This window comes from Odocoileus virginianus, chromosome 16 (genome assembly GCF_023699985.2).
Source record: "Odocoileus virginianus isolate 20LAN1187 ecotype Illinois chromosome 16, Ovbor_1.2, whole genome shotgun sequence".
In the NCBI taxonomy this organism is placed as follows: domain Eukaryota; kingdom Metazoa; phylum Chordata; class Mammalia; order Artiodactyla; family Cervidae; genus Odocoileus; species Odocoileus virginianus.
Genome location: NC_069689.1, coordinates 52,092,946 through 52,112,946, shown reverse-complemented (window position 1 = coordinate 52,112,946; position 20,001 = coordinate 52,092,946). Strand labels below are relative to the sequence as shown.

Genomic DNA, 20,001 nt, shown 5'->3' with positions numbered 1-20,001 from the left:
GAACACAGCTCTGTCTGGGGAGTGTGTGTGTGGACATTGTTAGTGTATCAGATGGAAATCTCTTAAGACTGGTCCTCTATACACTTTTGTTGAATGTAATTCTTGTTGAGGAAATCATTTAACTTATATTGTTCTTGAAGTTTCTCTAATAAAAGAGACCTGGCACCACATAAACTGAATTCAAAGAATGGTCTCAAGTCCTGTGAAAGGTACTAAACACAGACTGTTAATAATAGTCAGGACTGATGCAAAAAAATGTCTGGCAATACCTTTATAGCTCAGCCACTGAGTGAAAGGAAATTCTATTATCTGTGCCCAGCAGGGATGGAGAACCCTTGTTTTTCTGCAGTGGACCACTGACCTATGGAGAAAAATCAATGGTGAGACTCATAAGTAGGAAGCAAATTTAGTTTTTTTTTTTTAAAAGAAGAGGATCATAAAATATGACACATTCTCTTAGAATTAAATGAACATAAGATTTCACTAAATATAAAGAATTTTTTAAAAAGATGCCTCTGTTGTGCTTTAGGATAGGAGAGAATGTAAGCAGGAGAGAGAAAGCAAGAAACAGGGACTAGAAGGGGAAGTGATCTGAAAAAGATGCAAATAATGCAGAAGGACACAGGAAGTCTTAGAGACGCAGCTGAGTGAGATCTTTCTAAGGAAAAGGATCCAGGACTCGGTCTCAGACAGAGTGATCAGAGGGAAGCGATGGTCTCTTATTAAAGACCCAGGTGCAGCGAGGGCTGGCGAATGCTGCTTCCGGGAAAGGTACGACCATGTTGCACTTTGGCAACCTCAGGCATAACTGCAGCCACAGTCATACTGTACAGCTTGTTTCCTTCTCATTTTAACCATGTGGCAAGATTCAAAGGAAGAATCATCACCTCCGTATTACAGACCAGGAAAGGGATTGCAGGCGTGTTAAATGCATGGCTAGTGTGTGGCTTTCAAAATCCCTCATGTCCTCCATCCACCCCTCTTCTCACCTGATGCCGGTGGCGTGGGCTGGAGGCCAGAGGCATGTCTGCACCGCAGTCTCTCTGTGTAATTCTTACTCTGTTTTTTTAAGAATTTTATTGTTGTAAATTTACACCCATTTATTATGTGGCCATAAAAGGGGCTAATTCATTCCATCAGAAGTAAAGCGACATAGGGCTTCCCTGGTGGTCCAGTGACTAAGACTCCCAAGTTCAGTCCCCAGTCTGGGAACTAGATCCTGCATGCTGCAAATAAGGGTTTCTGTGCTGCAAGGAAGATCAGAGATCCCTTGTGCCACAATTAGCACCTGATGCAGCCAAATAAATGCTTCTTTTTTTTCTTAAGGCAGCATTAAAAAAGAAATCATAAAGCAACTCTGACTGTCTTGCCTGGCTGACCTGTGAGGCGGGTGGGCAGTCTGTCTGCCACCAGGGCAATTCCAGGGCTCACTGTTGTGCTATCCTCTGATACCTGGTTGTACAAACCTCAGATCCCGGAATTCACAAGTGACTACCTTGTGTGTGCTATTTCCCTTGTGCCCTAAAGGAGCTGCCGTTCAGGTGAAAAAAGAGAACCACACAGCGTGCCTCCCTCACTTGATGCAATTGCTGCTGCCGCTTCATCGCAGGGAGACACTGTCTAAGCTTTCGAGGTTGGGCCCCTTCCTGCCTTTGCTGCGAGACCACGTCCCGGCACATCAGACAAGCAATTGATATGGGCTTGAAAATTCCTTCCACAGGCTTAGGAAACAAACTTGCATTGAAGTTGTGCCGAGAACGGCTTTTCCATGTCAGCAGCAGGAGCACTTTGCAAACTTGTTATAAATGGCCAGCATTGTTATTGCCAGGCGCGGGAATAAGGCAATTTCCCGAACTGGCTGGTGGAGAAGCCAGCAGGACTTTGGCAATCTGTGGCTTGCGACCAAGTCCAGCCATGGCTTATTTTCGTTAATAAAGTTTTCTTGGAATGCAGCCATTCCCATCAGTTACGTACTGCCCAGGGACGCTGCTTGGGTGCTCAGATGGCAGAGTAGAAGAGTCGCTATAGAGACCAAGTGGTCCAGATGCCGAAAATATTTACTCCCTGGCTCTTCATGGAAAAAGTGTGCTGATCCCTGTTCAGGAGCCCCAGTAAGGGGACCTTGGGGCGTTTCTTTGACTGCGGTTTAACGTGAGGTTGACAGCCAGACTGCTTCTGTGTCTGCTGTCAGCATCGCTGGCCCCCGCTGCTGGGCGTGTGGTTTGCAAGTACAGCTCACGTTCCCCAGGCGGGGCGGGGTTGCTGGACTGTCGTGTCCCATGCCCCTTGGAGTAGAAGGGCTTCCGGGTGTAGCTTCTCTGCACTCATGGGCTCTCCCCAGCTCTCTCAGCCCTCACGCGGGCTTCAGGTGGAGCCGGGGAGACTCCTCAGGGTCCTCCGGGGCCCCATCTTCCTGGACCCAGGCTGTCAGCTGTGGTTCTGCTGCTGTTTGCTCCCGAGACACCCCACATGGGCGCCCTTCTCTGTGGGCCTGACAGCGCGTGCCTGCGGAAGCCTCACTTCCCTCCAACACCGCTGAAATCGCTGCCGAGGCAGTTCCTCCTCCCTCCATCCCACGCCCCGCTGCCAGGATAGTGTCTCCGAGGGATGGCTTCTGCCCAAGAACCTCGCTTGGCTCCCCACTGACCTCCAGATAAACCTCAGCCTGGTCTTCAAGGCTGTTTGATCTCCCCACGGAGCTCTTGTAACTGAAAGTGGGTCCACCTGCTTGTCACTCAAAAGCCGATAAAGAGGCCAGGTTGGTGGGAAGGAAAGTTTGCTTTATTGTGGATGCCAGCAACTAGGGGTGGTGGTGGCGGGTGGATGCCTGTTCAAAGGCCGATTTCCACCACCCCACCAACAAAGACTTTTTTTATAGGCTGAGGGAGGGGGCTACATGCAGAAACAGCACAGTCAGTTCTGACAGTCATCTGGCAGTTGGTCATCAGCGGTCTGACCAGCGTCATCTTGATTGTTTTAAGTGCAGTTAGTCTTCAGTTCCAGGGTCAGCTTGTTCTTATTTTCTCGAGGCCAGTTCTCAGATTTGTGGCAGCTCCTGTGACGGCTACAGTCTGGGCATCATGTAGTTAACTCCTTCCATGTGGGGGGGTTTCAGTATCTACAAGACAGCTCACAGGATTTGGCTCAGAATATTCTCTATAGCCCTTGAGAAGGAACTAAAGGCCTTTGCCTTTCCTTCTCCAGGGGATCTTCCCAACCCAGGGATCGAACCCAGGTCTCTTGCATTGCTGGCAGATTCTTTACCATCTGAGCCACCAGGATATCCCCGCTTACTGAGTAAACCATGATTATTTGGTCTCCTTTGACTGTTCTTTGCTTCTGCATTTTCTCACTTCTCTGATTGAACTTATTCTTTGGCTAAAGCTTTTCTACAGACAGAAGGCAGGCTGAGGACATGGCAGGCAGGGGCCATAGTGTCCTGCTCCAGTTCACTCTGAGGCCAGAAAGTTCTTGCTCCCTTTCCCCCAGGATGGGTTGAACTCACCCTCCTCAGAGCTCCCCCACCCAACTGATCTTCACTCTTAGAAAATTGTGCCTCCACCCCCCGCCCCCCCCCCCATGTATTAAAATCCAGCTTATTCTTGTTGCATCCCAGGTCGATTTCCCTCCATTTGCAGCCAGAGATGTGTTCTCGTTACCTTGAGCCTCCTGCCCCTGTAGTGCATGACCTTGCAAGGCCAGCTGTGTTGTTAGGACCCTTTCTTTCTCCTCTCCCCCAGGTCTTAAACCCCTACAAGGCAGGGATTCCTTCTCAGCCTTAGTCATACTCCTTGTCCTTCCCACCCCAAGCAGGCTCTCTGGAAGTTACACAGCGCATGCACACCAGGGATGTGGGTACCAGCTGCTGGGAATCCTGACCTCATGATGCTCATATTGTAAGCCTCACTGCCCAGGTGCGGAGACAGCTCAGAAAGATCCACCTGGCCAAGCGCTGTCAAAGCCAGATTTGACCTGGAGGCCCCGGTGCTCCAGAGCCACCCCCAATAGGACCAGGGTGCGCTGTTGCAAGCACCCCTGCACTTGGGCCCTCTGTGGTGGCCCAACCACGCCCCTCTGTGCATCCACTCACACTCCCCTCCCTGCCTGTGTATTAGCATCACCTGGGAGCTTCCGCAGACTCCTGGCTGGGCCCCGGCCTCACATATTATAGCTCAGTCCCGGTGGGGGTGGGGCAGGGGGCGATGCTGGTGTTTTCCAGGTGATTCTAGTCCAGTCCCCAGCCCCTACGCCAGAATAAGGCTGACAGGTGGGGGAGGGTTCACGCGGGCAAGCCTGAGCTTCAGCCGCTGCTCTAGGAGCTTGGCTGCGTGTTCCGTGACCCCCTGGGAACCCTGGCCCTTTCAGAGGTGAGGAAAGACCCACCTGTCCGTGGTCTCCTGTCTCAGGGCATTTCTGACTACTCTTTGCGACCCCATGGACTGCAGCCCGCCAGGCTCCTCTGCCCATGGGAAGCTGGGCATACCCTCAAACCCAGGGAAGCCGAAGGTCTCCCTTTGGGGCTGGGCTCCCTGCGCGGGGCAAGTGGCCCCAGTGTGTGCCTCTGGACTCCCTACGAGATGAGCCTCCCCAGATGCAACCCCGCTTTCCCATAGGAGGAGGAGAGACTGGACGGGAGCCAGAAATGAGGGAGGGCTTTCAATTGGCATCTCTGCGGGGGCTTCCCTGGTGGCTCAGTGGTAAAGAATCCACCTGCCAAACAGGAGATGCGGGTTCACTCCCTGGGTCGGGAAGATCCCCCAGAGGAGGAAATGGCAACCCACTCCAGTATTCTTGTCTGGAGAATCCCGTGGACAGAGGACTCTGGCAGACTGCAGTCCATGGGGTCGCAAAGAAGAGGACGTGACAGCGACTAAACAACACAAAAAAGCAAGCTTTTTAACCTTGAGGGGAGACAGGCTTATTGAGGATGGAGAGCCCAGCGGAGCAGTGGTTCTCAAAGTCTGGTCCACAACTCAGCAGCATCCACATTACCTAGGAGCTTGTTAGAAATGTAAGTTCCCAGATGCTCTGAGTCAGAGGAGACTCTGAGCTTGGGCTCCAGCAGTCCCATACCCTCCGGGTGATTTTTCTGCCACCGAACGTTGAGAACTGTTGCTCTCGATTGATGGTAAGTATGTGTGTGGACAGGCTTCCCTGGTGGCTCAGTGAAGAATTTGCCTGCGATGTGGAAGACACAGGTCCAATCCCTGTGTCGGAAAGATCCCCCCGGAGAAGGAAATGGCAACCCACTCCAGTATTCTTGCCTGGAGAACCCCACGGACAGAGGAGCCTAGCAGGCTACAGTCCATGGGGTCACAAAGAGTCGGACTTGACTAAGCAACTAACACTTTCACTCTTCACTTTAGCGTGCGTGGGACACTCGGAGTGTCAGTGGTGTTCATACCCCCCCCCACACTGGCACGAGAGACCCCGCCCGCCCCCACCAGGGTTTTTATAAAACCTCAGACTCCTAGGCCTCATCTCAGGGTTTAGTAATCTGTATTTTTAACCAGTGCTTCAGGATATTCTGAAATGCAAGTGGTTTTTTTGGTTTGTTTGTTTTTGAATCGGGGTAACAGAAACCTGATAAATATTGCATTCTTTTAATAATCGCTTTTTACCTACTTGGTGCAGGGTGAGGACATGCCCTCTTTTCCTCCTGGAGCTTCCTTCATCTCTGATTATCAAGACATTGCCATCAGTCCTGTTACCCTTTAAGAAGAGACAGCCATTGCTGCTGGCAGGCATCTTCCTCATTGTTGGATTGTTCATTGCCACCTATGAGCCACAAATGGGTTTATGGCCTCGTGTATGCTTAATTAGTTCAACTTCTCTAGATTATGGTTTAAATAAGTGAAGACATTAGCCTCTGACATAATTGGGCCACAAAGCATCTTTTCAGAATATTTGTGTAGCTTAACTCTAGATTCAGAGAGGTGTTGGTGAGGCTTTGAAGAGGTCACAGGGTCAAGGAGGTCAGGATTCTCCTACTCCTATGCTTGCAGGAGTGGGGGCCCCCTTCTAGGACCAGAGAGCGGGCTCTTGTCTAACACTTGGACATGAATTGTCCGAGCAGACACACGTGCTTACAGAGCAAGAGACTCTATTGGGAAGGGGCACCCAGGCGGAGCAGGAAGGTAAGGGACCCAGGAGGACTGCTCTGCCACGTGGCTCCCTGTCTCGGGATTCATGGTGATGGGGTTAGTTTCCGGGCTGTCTCTGGCTCCTCGTTCTGACTCAGGGTCCTTCTCGCATCCCTCAGCCAAGATGGATTCCAGTGAGGAGGATCCTGGGAGGTTGGTAGGATGTGTTGGACCTTTCCAGAATTCTTCCTCTTGGCAGTGGCTTGTTAGTCCCGTGTTCCTTCCCAGGACCTCCTGTCTCAAGATAACTCATGCAGAGGGTTACTGTGGTGCCTGGCCAGGGTGGGCGGTTTCGGTCACTGTTTCCCCTCCCACTGTCTCCCCCGTGGGTCGCTCTGCAAGGAGCAGGTTTGAGGCAGAACAAGAGTGCAAGCATGGGCCCCTGCGCTCTCTAGAAGAGCGGGTTCTTTTGTGTTTTGCCCACAGCTGCCTCTCTCCTTGCCACCCTTATGTCATCATTATTGTCCACACCTGTGCTGTTTTATGCTGGCACACACCTGCTGGAATGGAGCAGCTGCCATATTTCAGAGCTGCTCCCCAGGACAGATGTCATGAAGCCTCGTGGCAGAAATGAAATACACCTTCTGCTCATCCCTGCCTGTCCTTCCTCCCAACTGTTATTGCCCTCTCCTCCCCAGGTGAGGTCACCAGGCTGCAGACCCGCCAACCTGCTCAAGGGCCACCCAGGAGATGCTGCCCACACATGTCCACTTCTGTTACTTGGCTTCTATTATTTTCGTTAATCTTTACAATTTTTGGCTGCGCTGGGTCTTCGTTGCCATGTGGGCTTTTTCTCTAGTTGCGATGAGTGGGGACTGCTCTCTAAGGGCAGTGCATGGGCTTCTCGTTGCAGAGCACGGGCTGCAGGCTGCATGGGCTCAGTGCTCGCAGCTCCCGGGCTCCAGAGCACAGGCTCAGTAGTTGTGGCCCACGGGCTTAGTTGCTCTGCGGCATGTGGGATCTTTCCGGATCAGGGATCAAACCCCGTGTCTCTTGCATTGGTAGGCGGATTCTTTACCACTGAGCCCCCTGGGAAGCCGGTTACAAAGGAGAGAAGGGGCTAAGTGAAAACTTCGTTTTCACCCACCCAGACCTTTGGGCAAGATCTCTGGGAGCATTTGAAAGCCACTTTAATGAGACCAGGAATCATGAAATTTCTTTTCTCAACCATGGCCACTACTTGGTGCTTGAAAAACAATCTAACTTATAGCTCGGGCTGCACGAGTTGTGAGCTGCCTTGACTTGAGTAGAAAGACAATAGAAACAGGAATCAGAATCAGAATGCTGACAAAGGGCGACACAGCTGTCCCGTCCTCGGTCATGAACAGGGGCCTGCACAGTGCCGGGCCCTGCTCCGCAGAGCACACCCCCGGCCCAGGGCTGGCAGGAAGGCTACGGTAGTTTGTGTCCTTGCCTTAGTGCTGCGCTAACCCAGGTAGAAGCATCCAGAGGGCTGTCACAAAATCCCAGCTCCCAGGCTTCCCTGGCTTAGAAACTCACAGGGACCTGGCATCTGAAATGTTTAAGTGCTTCCCGGGTGCATCCAATCTGAAGGTAGCATTGGAAACCCCTGGGTTAAAGGAGTCTGTTTAAATGTGTGGGGTTGAAAGGAGGTTAACAGGAGTTACTGGGCTACTGTCTTTTTTTAAAATAATAAAGGTAAATAGAATAGAGTAGGGGATCCCCAACCCTCTGGGATCTAGCGCCTGATGATCTGAGGTGGAGCTGTGTAATAATAATAGAAATAAAGTGCACAATAAATGTGATGTGCTTGAATCATCCTGAAGCCATTCCCACAGCCCTTCTGTGGGAAAATTGTCTTCCACAAAACTAGTCCCTGGTGCTGAAAAGGTTGGATGCGGGTGGAATAGAGCCATGCTAATGAGCACAGGTGTGTGTGTGGAAGGACATTGCAGAGAGGCTGTGCATATGGGATGCTGACACCTGTGCACGTATTTATACATTTGGAGGAATGCTAGATCCACTGACTCTTCTTCCTTCCTTTTCTTAGCAGCACACGCTCAATCGTTCAGAGGCAGCCAATCTCTCTAAAGATGTCATTCTGCCTCTACGACACTTCTCAGATATTCTTGCTCCTTTCCATTGCCACCGTAAGGAACTTTTCTTCTCCCTTGTCTCAATAACAAATAGCCCAGCCTCTCTTTCTGCTGGGGTTTACTTCCGTAGTCCCCATTCAATCCATCTTCCACATGCTGACCGTACCTGAGTCACTCTCGTTTTTTTATCACTTTGCTGGTCCCAATGTGTGCATGCTGCACATAAATCACTCCAGTCATGTCCGACTCTTTGCAACCCCATGGACTATAGCCTGCCAGGCTACTCTGTCCATGGGAGTCTCCAGGCAAGAATACTAGAGTGGGTTGCCATGCCCTCCTCCTTGGGATCTTCCCAACCCAGGGATTGAACCTGCATCTCCTACGTCTTCTTGCACTGGCAGGTGGGTTCTTTTCCACTACCACCACCGGGGCAGCCCCAAGGATAAATGGTGACCATGGATGTGGATGGCCTTACCTAGCATTTACTCACACAGGTCTTTACTCCTGGCATCAGCTCTCAGAGGTGTCACCCTTATCCCCATTTTACAGACAGGACATTTTACAGACGGGCGCCTTTGCCCAAGGTCACTGAGAGTCCCCAGTGGCCCCAGAGCTTTGGCTCTGCACCCCTCCACTTCCCCACTTCTCTAGACACTCTCCGGACATGTCAGGAAAGGCTACTCTGTGCTAATGGAGTTTTCACACGTTGTGTCTCATCTTCACATCCATCCTGCCGGGTAGGCATCATCATCCCTGCTCCGCAGAAATCAAGGCTTGCGTGGGTTAAGTACCTTGATCAAAGTCCTGAAGCTAATTAAGGAAATCCTGGGTGGGATTCCAACCAGCTGCCCCTCCTTCCAGGCTCTGCATTCTTTTCACCACACTGCCTGGATTGTCTGATTCCTCCAGGGTGGCTTCTGTGACTCCTTATCGTCTGTTTACCAACCTACCTTTCCACTCCATATGTCCCATTCCATCATGCAGCCATGCCACCCGCCATCTGCTCAGCCAGTTGCTTTGCCTGGAGTGTTCTTCCCTGCCCAACCAGGGCTCCCATGACAGGGACTCTTCCTGTACTGCTGATAATACCCTGTGTGGAAACTGCACATAGCAGGACAGGAAGGCTATTTGCATTTTCTCTCCAAGGAACCCTAAAATAATGCATCTCCTCTTCACCCTCCTACGTGATTCTGCATCATGAATGTAGCATGTACCCAGCACACATGTCTACCTTCCTGCTGGGGGGGGCATCTTGAGGCTCGGTGTCATCCCTTCCTCCTGTTTCTTTTGTTCCTATTTTTATTGGAGTATAGCTGCTTTACAATGCTGCGTCAGTCTCCGCTGTGCAGAGTGAACCAGCTCTATGGATGCACATATCCCCTCTCTCGGATTCCCTTCCCACTTGCGTCACCACAGAGCATTGAGTCCTGTCCTCCTCCTGTTTCTGTCTTTGGTGTCCTGGGCACTGTGAAGCCAACAGCAGATATCCAGTAGATATTTGTTAAACAAATGAGGGGCAGACAAGGAGGGGAAAGCCATCAAACTGTTTGACCCAAGGAAACTCGATACAGCTGGAGTGCCCAGAACAGTCAGGAAAATATTTACCTGAAGGCCTTGAGAGAAATGTCCAGTGTTTGGAAATTTCCAGAAGGAAGTGAAGAGCTAATGATTATCCTACTGAGCTAATCTGGCTTGTCCATTTTGCCTACCCCAGGTTTTTTGTCTCTTTGTAATTTTATTTCCTTCAATATGCTTTGCTAATTACCACCTGGTAAAAAGCCCAGGAGTCCTATGCCTCCAGCATGGACCTGAGAGATAAGATGTAGCTGGGAGACAGTCTGAAAGCTGTGCTTTTCAAGACTTTCACCGGACTCCTGGAGAAGGGAAAGGCTATCCACTCCAGTATTCTGGACTGGAGAATTCCATGGACTGTATAGTTTATGGGGTCACAAAGAGTCCGACACGACTGAGCGATTTGCACTTTCACAAGCCCTAAAGGGGGGCGGCTGTGGGGTGGAGGAGGTGGTTCTTATGCGTAGAGGCAGAATCTTGCAGGATGGAAACAGATGCCCAGGAAAACTTTTTTGCCCCTGGGAAAGTTAATTCTTTAACCATTTAATTAGGGTTAGTTTTAATGTTAGTGGCTCAGTCATATCCGAGTCTGCGACCCCCCTGGACTGTAGCCTGCCAGGCTCCTCTGTCCATGGAATTCTCCAGGCAAGAATACTGGAGTGGGTAGCCATTTCCTCCCCCAGGGATCTTCCTGACCCAGGGATTGAACCCAGGTCTTCTGTATTGCAGGCAGATTCTTTACTGTCTGAGCCCCCAGGAATGAACGGTTAGCATACCAAGTAAATGGTTTTTGGACTCAAGGTGTAAAGCACTTGGCACAGATGGTCAAAGCAAGGCCAACCAACAGGCTAGGTGGGAGGGTTTAGGATGCACAGGTGTGCTATGCTGCAGGAAGGGGGCCTCCCGGGGGGTTTCCATCAGCACGGGCCTTGAGACTGCGTTCTGCACCCCACAGGTGAGCGTCCTCACCACCCTGGAGCGGAGGTTCAACCTGCAGAGTGCCGACGTGGGCGTGATCGCCAGCAGCTTCGAGATCGGGAACCTGGCGCTCATCCTCTTCGTGAGCTACTTCGGGGCGCGCGGGCACCGGCCGCGCCTCATTGGCTGCGGCGGCATCGTCATGGCGCTGGGGGCGCTGCTGTCGGCGCTGCCCGAGTTCCTGACCCACCAGTACAAGTACGAGGCGGGCGAGATCCGCTGGGGCGCCGAGGGCCGCGACGTCTGCGCCGCCAACGGCTCGGGCGGGGACCAGGGCCCGGACCCGGACCTCATCTGCCGCAGCCGGACCGCCACCAACATGATGTACTTGCTACTCATTGGGGCCCAGGTGCTCCTGGGCATCGGTGCTACGCCCGTGCAGCCCCTGGGCGTCTCCTACATCGACGACCACGTGCGGAGGAAGGACTCCTCGCTCTACATAGGTAGGCCTTGCGCCAGCGCCCGCGGGGCCGCGGTTCGCTTTGTGGCTGATTGCCTGTTTAGAGAACCAGGGCGTGGGAACAGAGGAAGGAAATTTGGGCCCCAGAACTTTAAGTTTCATCCGGAGCCCTCATTCTCCGACTGGGGGTGTTTGGGGAAAATGCTGAGGCCTGAATTGCACACCCCAGAAAATTCTGGGGGTCGTTGGGGTGCAGCCTGGACTGGTAATTTTTTAAGGGGCTCCCCGGGTGACTCCAATGTACAGCAGAATTTGACCTCTGTTGTGCAAGAGCATCCACAAGCCTGGGAAGGGGGAGGAGACTGGGGGGAGTTTTATATATATATGTTTATCTGCCTTTGTGTGTGTGTGTTTGGACTTTGGGCAGCTTGCTGTTTGCCAGCAAGGAATCCTTGGGGGTCTACACATTGGAAAGCCCTGTTTTTAATCATCAAAATGACCTCCTGGTCGTTGTCTTATTGAAGCTCAAAGATAAAAGTGATTGCATATGCTCAGCATTTGGTATTATTCAAAGTTGGTAACTGTGTGTGTGTGTGTGTGTGTGTTTTTCCCCTGTAACGAGGTTATTTACTAGAACCGGATATTTGAGAAGAAATAAGGTACATGTGAACTTTTGAAAAAAGTTGTTTTGTGCTACAATGACTTCTGTTATTTTATACTGGAAGGATGGAAACCATCTGTCAGTGTTGGGGCTGAGAAACAGCCAGGGGTTGAATTACAGCAAACGAGCTTCTCCGTCGCTGCTTCTGGGCGCTGTTGCATGGTCATTTGTAGGGCAAGGGCCGGCCTGCCGAGCATCTCTGTTTTCTTGTTTACTGAGTTTAATTTTGCCTCCCACCATCTGTTAGATTCTATGATACGACCCCAGTCACTGAGTGCTTACGCTTTGGGGAAAAAATAAAATAAATTACCTCCACCTGCAGAAGCTTTGCGCCTCCCCAAAGCACTGTGCCTTGGAGCATAAAGTTAATTACAATATGGAGGTTTAGGTTAAACTAGAACTTGAACAGAATTGGTCAGAAAGCCTCCTACCTGCCAAGTTTCCCCCATATGCTGTCCAGGCTGTCTGAGGGTTCAGGGCAGTTACCCCCTGAATGCTAATTTTCCTTGGTGACTTCATGTTCTACTTGTGAGGTAGATGACTCTATTGAATACATACGTCGTATGTCTTAACCCTCTGTGAACAGGCTCTAGAGTAGAAAGGTGGAGAGTATGCATCTTCCCATCCAAGGGGTGGAGAGCTTATGGGCCCAGTCACAGCCTACCTGTGGAACACAAAGGATTGATGGCTAGCCCCTCTGCTCTTTGCTTAGGGGTTTCCATAATTGTGTCTGGAGGTGGGCACAGTGGGGAGAGGGGTCTAAGGAAATCATTTACACTTTGATGCTTCTAAGGCTTCAGTGAAAACCCCTCCAACATGAGTCTGCTGCAGGCCAGGGAATGGGCCACAGCCTATAGCCAAAATAGTCTCCCCAGGTCCATCTGGGCCAATAGACTCAGACTTGACTGATATCACTCTGGTACCCCAGGATAGAGATTTTGGTAGCAGGAACAGCAAGTAGATAAATCAGAGCCCAGGGAAGGAAGGAAGTGGGGAGCGAAACGCTGAGCTCTTGTGTCTCACGATGAAATCAAGTAGAAAAATGTCTCCCCAGCATCTCCTTGAAGCCACAGGCGAGGTAGATCACCTCTGCTTGGAGCCCATGCCTGGAGCTGCACGCTCAGCGTCCTCCTGTGGAAGTTCACTCTGATGAATCAAGCATTTTCCAGCACTGATGGGGCCTGGTTCATAGGTCAGGCTTAGGATGTGGACTCATTTCAGTTTTGTGAGAGGTGGAAGCTTGGGCTATAGGGCTGACCGTAGCAGGCACGGCCCTTCTCTTGTTCTGAGACTTTTTCTTTGGGATTTACAGTGACTCTCTAGTAGGGGGAACGTCTCAACCAAATTTCTTGCTGGGCCTCCTTTTCCTCTGACAGTTTAGCATTCCCAGAGTTTGGAGTGTGTTTGTGTGCTGCGTGGGCAACTGGGTGGCGTCTGGCCAGATTCCAGGACATGACAGTTCAGGGCTGTGAGCAGGCCTTCCTGAGTGCTTCTGAGCTGGTTTCTTGGGTCTGTGTTTTGAGCAACAGAGAGCAAACTTCTGCACAAATTGGCCTCTGTAGGTGGCCTTTTGTCCCATGCATGGTTGGAATTCTCCAGGAACAATTTAAGAAGACTATGCATATGCGGAGCACAGCTGATCCAATCGCTTATTGTACAAGTCAGAAAAAATGTTTGTGACCATGGGACTGTTTTGGCGTTTATCCCCTGCAAGAGGGAGCTAGTTTCTGAAGCCATTTAATTGGCTTCCGGAAGTATTTAGGAGAGCCGACAGAATGGGATTGGTATGAATTATGGGGTCTTAACTCCCTGCAGGAGGACAGTCTGAAGGGACTGGCCCTGGGAGGTAGGTGTCAATGGATGCCCATCACCCGTCGGGGTGGAGTAGCATGTGTGCCCCTTGGCTCTGCCCCTGTGGAGCTGGTTAAGAGAGGCCCACCTTGGTTCTGCCCCTGCAGAGCTGGTTAAGAGAGAGAGGCCCACGGCCAGCCATGTGATCACAGGCCTGACATGTGAGTGTGAACTCGGGACTGAAAGGGTTTTAAACCCTGCACGTGTGAAGCACAGGTGGTTCACAGCTGCTCCATCCCCAGGGGTGTCAGCACCGACCTAGCCACAGGCCACTGGTGACAAGGCCTACCCCCTGAACAGTTCCTTTTAGCTTTTGGTTATACAAAATCCTGATTCTGCATCAGTATGCTTCTGCACTGGTGACTCACGATGGGTTACTTATATCGTGAGTCACCAGCTGGGGGCCATCAGCACATCCATGGCCTTGACCTCGACCCCCTACGGCCAAGGGGAAAGGGAAGCGTTCCATCTCAAATCAAGCTGATATTTTTCCACCCTAAGTCACTGTTTGCTGCAGCCTCTTGTGGCTGAATTACTGCCAAACTCGCGGATTCCTTGATGGTCATTCACAAGGGGCCTCTAGGGCTGGCACCATTCTGCAGCCGCTCCTGCCCAGCCTGGGGAGGGAGCCAGGGGAACTCATTACCAGGGGACAAAACCCAATGAATGGGGACACCACGCTGCTGGCAGACTTCTCAGGACCACACAGTGTGGAGCCAAGCCTCACGGCCCAGCCGGAGAGTGACCCGGGGGTGGCACGTGGCACTGTCTATCCCCAGAGGGACTGATGGAGAAGAGTGGCAGGGGGAATGGAGTGGGGGCATGAGTGGGGTCCCCGAGCCGACCTCTGAAAGCTGCTCCTACTCCTCACCCATGTGCTGACCTTCCAGGAGCTCGACTTTCTTAGCTGCTCTGTTTCTCCGAGTTCAGAGCACAGCCTGTTGCCTTGTAGGCAAGAGTTAAGTAGGCTAATGGAATGGACTCGCCGGGTCCTTTCATTAGGCTGCTATGTCAATCGGTTGGTGCCCTTTTCTTTTCCCTTTGAAGAGGAAAAGACTCCAAAGGAAAGTGGTAAGGTTTTTTTGTTTGTTTGTTTTTAAATAACTTTATTTTTAGTTGAAAAGTATTACATATTCACTGTGAAAGTATAGAAAAAGAATCATTTAAGAATAATTACTCTTAGCTTTATGTTTATATAAAATCCTTCTTTTTCTGCATTGTTATGCTTTTCTACACACAAAAGAGGTCTTTATCGTGAACATATCTTGCTACTGTCTTTCTCAATCTTTCTTGAACATTTCCCTGTGTCATTAAATATTCTTCAGTGATGATCTTTCTGCATACATCATATTCACTTGTGGATATATACTATAATATTAAATGCCCTCTATTGTAGAACATGGATTTTTTTTTTAAGTTTTGCTCTTATGAAATAAAGCAGAGAAGTGAACTGTGATTCTGAAAGGTTAAGTAACTTGCCTATGATAATGAATGGGGCCGAGCACAAGGTCTGAGAGTGACGTTTGTTTTGGTACATCTGGGACAGGGCTGAGGTGGGTGGGTCAGGGGACAGAGGGCTGGGGGTGCTCCAGAGGGTCGGGAGCATGCGAGGGCATTCCTCAAGACAGCCTGAAGCCTGTCTTAGGGAAGAATCAGAGGTGCCAGGAAGGTGGGAAGAGAGCTGGGTGTCTCAAATCCAAGGGCAGAGATGCAATTGGAATGGGGAATGGGTGTGAAAGCAGAATAGAGAGAATAGAGAGTTGGAGGAGGAGGAGAGAGAAGGGAGTCCTGGCTAACAGGGCACGTCTGGGGTCTGGAAGGATTTGTGCCCTGTTTCATGGTGCTTTGAGTATTGATGGGTGCAGATTAGAGCTGGAGGATTCCATGTTCCCCTCACCTCTCTCCAGAACTGTGGACAATGTACTCTCACTCGGCTGTTCATTCTATCGGAACCACAATCACCATTGGGAAATTACCCTTATGTCGAATTGGAAATCTGTCTCCTTACAACTACAACGTTCCACGTGCTGGCTCTGGTCTGCCCTTTGGGTCCACCTTGGAAAGTGGCAATCCCTCTTCCATGTTTGGTCACCCCACAGCTGGCCGAGCACCAGCCTCGCATGGGCAGGGAAGGGCACCTAAAACGTGGCTCCTCTGTACTGTTCCTTACTTGATTTGGTTTCCTGCTACATTCGGCTGCTGTTTCCCTCTTTATGAGGGATGATGCCACGGCTGCAGGGCTTGTTACTTGGGGGCAAGACCAGGTGAATGGGGCACGCAGGCTTTGGGTGCTGTATTGCTTTGCTAGGGCTGTGTAATGTAATACCACAGACTGAGTGGCTTAAACCAGTGGTCCCCAACCTTTTTTTAGCACCAGGGACCGGTTTTGTGGAAGACAATTTTTCTGCCAACCCAGTTGGGGGAGGTTGGTTTCAAGATGATTCAAGTGCCTTACATTTATTGTGCGCTTTAATAATAGAAATGTTAATAGAATATTCAGTTCAGTTCAGTTGCTCAGTCATGTCTGACTCTTTGCAACCCCACAGACCGCAGCAAGCCAGACTTCCCTGTCCATCACCAACTCCCGGAGTTTACTCAAACTCATATCCATTGAGTCAGTGATGCCATCCAACCATCTCATCCTCTGTTGCCCTCTTCACCTCCTGCCTTCAATCTTTCCCAGCATCAGGGTCTTTTCAAATGAGTCAGTTCTTTGCATCAGGTGGCCAAAGTATTGGAGCTTCAGCTTTAGTCCTTCCAATGAATATTCAGGACTGATTTCCTTTAGGATAGAATAATATATAGATATAATGATAATAAATACAAATATATAAGGAAGTTAAGTAATATAAATATAATGATAAATAAGAAATAGAAATAATTATAATAGAAATATTATGATTGCATTAGTTCTTCCTCAGATCATCAGGCATCAGATCTTGGAGGTTGGGGACCCCTGGCGTAAGCAGTGGAAGATTTATTTTCTCACAGTTATGGAGGCTGAAAGTCCAAGACCATGGTGTCAGCTCCGGCTCCCTCGGAGGTCACTTCCCTTGGCTTGCAAATGGCGGCTTCTCCTCCCGTGTCTACACATGGTCTTCCTTCTGTGTGCTCCATGTCTAGTATCTCTGTGTGTGTGTCCTAATTTCCTCCCCTTACAAGATCACCAGTCAGATTGAAGTAGGGTTCACCCATGTGATCTCCTGTAACCTCAGCTCCCTCTTTAAGGCCCTATTTCCAATGAGTCACATGCTGAGTAACTGGGGGTTAAGGCTTCAACATATGAATTGGAGGGGGTGGGGCATGATTCAACTCATAACCGGTACCAAGGGGACTAGAACCAAACAAGACCCCTGCCCCTTTTGTCCTAACTTTTCTATAAAGAACTTCATTGTCATGATTGTTTGGTTCCCAGTAATCAAGGAGTTATTTGAGAATGCGGTTTTTTTTTTTTTACTTTTTATTTTGCAACAATAATAGAATCACAAGTTGTTGCAAAATGCATGGAAGTTCTCGGTACACCCATCCAGTTTCTCCCCATGATAACATCTCACATCACTATAGTACAGTATCAAAACAGGAGTGTGAACATGAGTATAATCCATGGGGTTTATTCAGATTTTCAGTATTATGTACAATGATTTGTGTGTTTCTATGTGCGTCTGTGTATAGTTCTGTGCGATTTTGTTACATGTGGATGATGATGTTTTAAAAATGCAGAATGGGAACTCCCCTGGTGGTCCAGCGGATGAGAATCCACCTGCCAGTGCAGGGCACAAGGGTTTGATCCCTGGTTTGGGAAGATGCCACATGCCTCAGAGCAACTAAGCCTGAGAGCCGTAATTACCGAGCCCATCCGAGTGCTGCAGATATGGAAGCGTGCATGCCTAGAGCCCACGCTCCGCCACAAGGGAAGCTACTGCAATGAGAAGCCCACGCCCAGGCAGAGTAGCCCCTTCTCACCACAACTAGAGAGAGCCTGCTCAGAGGAATGAAGACCCAGCGTAGCCAAAAATAAATGCATAAATGATTTTACTAAAAGGAAAAATTGCAGAATGGAATTAAGATGAAACCAGATCGTTCTGAGTCGTGTGAGTGTTTGACACACAAACACACATGGGAAGATGCAGAGAGAGAGAAGGCTGTAAGTAGAGTGGGAATTGACTGGAGGAAATGGATTCTTTGTGAAGGGCTTGTTGGTTCCCAAGAATGGGATCCTTGCAGGGTACCAGAATACACGGAGTGGTTCCTCCAGTCGGGAGGCACATCTATTAGACACGAATGGGTCACATTTTCTTTGTTTACCACTTCTGTTGATACCCACTGGAGCCCTCCACATTCCAGCTAATGATGCAAAGAGAATTATTCTCAGATTTCATCTGCCAAGTGTTTGTTTATCACAAAGGTCACTAATATCAGGCAGCAACCAAAGAGAACTAAATTTCTCTTCTGAGCCCTGGGAGTCCAGAGTTATTTTGCCTCTGATGAGTTTTTATTTTAACTTGACATTGGGTAAAATGTGTTTTAACTCTCCAAAGAGTGTGGGTCGGGTATGGATCAAATACACTGTGATTGCAGTTCATCTGAAAAAATAATTAAAAAGCCATCCCTTGTGGGAGCAAGCACAGCTCGTTATATTCTTGCAGCTTCACTGATACTGAAGTTCCCCTTGTTAATTTCTTTTTTTACAAATAAATGACACTGTACACCAGTCGGTTTGTTTTGGCTGGGTTCCATTCATTCCTTCTCCCCAGTGACCGTTCACGTGCCATTTTTAGTTTGTTTTAGCAACTTGCTAGGAGACGTGTGTGTGTGGCTCTTATCTGGCACTTCCATACTGCCCAGGCTGGGGGATGTTTCTCATTCATTCTCAGCTGCTCATAATTCATGCCCTAGGATTCATGGGATCACTACCGTGCTCCCTGCCTGGGTGACCTTGGGCAAGACTCTGAGTTTGGGCTCTGATGGTCTTGAGGTTCAAATCCTGGCTCCTTCACAGACCTGCCCACCAGGATTTTGGACACATTTTCAGTTAACCTCAGCCTGTTTCCTTATCAATAAAATGAGCTTGGAATCTACCAAGCGAGGCTTTGCTTGGATATTAGGTATCATGCCGTGTTGGAGGTCAGTAACCACTGCCTTCTTCATCTTTGTGGTCGTATAGTCTCCATTTCCAGGTGTAGAAACAGGAGGCAGGAAAAAACAATTGACTTATTTAAATACAAGGGTAGGTCTTTGTTTTTGTTTTTGTTTTTTATTTTTTTATTATTTTTTTTCCATTTATTTTTATTAGTTGGAGGCTAATTACTTTACATCATTACAGTAGTTTTTGTCATACATTGAAATGAATTAGCCATGGATTTACATGTATTCCCCATCCCGGTCCCCCATCCCACCTCCCTCTCCACCCGATCCCTCTGGGTCTTCCCAGTGCACCAGGCCCAAGCACTTTGATAAGAGCGATTGGATCTTGATTTTCAGTCCAGATATTATCCATCTAGTAGATCTTAGATGAGCAACCTCCTCCATCCTGAATTAAATCAACAGGGCTCTCACTTGCCTGCAGACCCCTTCCTGTGGCTCATCTCAAAATACAGAAAGTGCTGTAGCTGCCCCAAGCAGCGGGCGATCTGGTTTGTATTAAGTCAGAGGCACCCCAGAGTAGGGCCATTGCCCTAATGTGATATATTGATGGCTTTCTGGGTTCCAGCACATTGCTTCTTAATTTGCTTCTTAATATTTGTTCAGTTTTTAAAAGAATGTTTTCTTGTCTTAGTAAAATTGGGGAAAACAAAATAGAATAAGAAAACATAAATAATTTTTAAGCAGATACCTATAGAAAATTGTCAGCGTTCAGATATATTTTATTCCAGTCATTTTTCTTCTTCTAATATTTATTTATTTGGCTATGCCAGGTCTTACTTGAGACATATGGGATCCAGTCCCCTGACCAGGGATTGAATTCACCTCCCCTCCTGGAAGGTCTTAACCACTGATCCACAGGGAAGTCCTCAGCCATTTTTTTTTTTTTTTTACTGTGTTAAGACCATACTGTAGGTAAACTTGCTTTCTGCCAGTGAAAAACTTTTTTGTGTCTCATTAACAGTCAACATTATTTTAGATGACTGCACAGCATTTTGTCAGTCTAGAAAATCTGGCATGAGTTGGGTAGACATTTAGGTGATGGATACCTCTGTGACTGTAGCCTCATCCACATTTGCTGAAGCTCAGGTTGGTTCAGATAGATTCACCGGGGGCTGGAAACCAGCTGTTTGGTCTTGCTGTGGCTTCTTCCAGAAGATAAGTGAGGAGGCATAAGGTGTCACGAAAAGAGACTTT

General features: G+C 49.3%; 1 protein-coding gene across 4 annotated transcripts in view; it reads left to right on the top strand.

Moving 5' to 3' along the window:
- Positions 1-20,001, top strand: part of SLCO3A1 (solute carrier organic anion transporter family member 3A1) — a 458,121-nt gene that overhangs the window by 73,116 nt on the left and 365,004 nt on the right. For all 4 annotated transcript variants that reach the window (XM_070478194.1, XM_070478193.1, XM_070478192.1 and 1 more), the window contains exon 2: positions 10,728-11,193. In XM_070478194.1, coding sequence (XP_070334295.1) covers positions 10,728-11,193 — 466 coding nt within the window. The remainder of the gene's footprint in view (positions 1-10,727; positions 11,194-20,001) is intronic.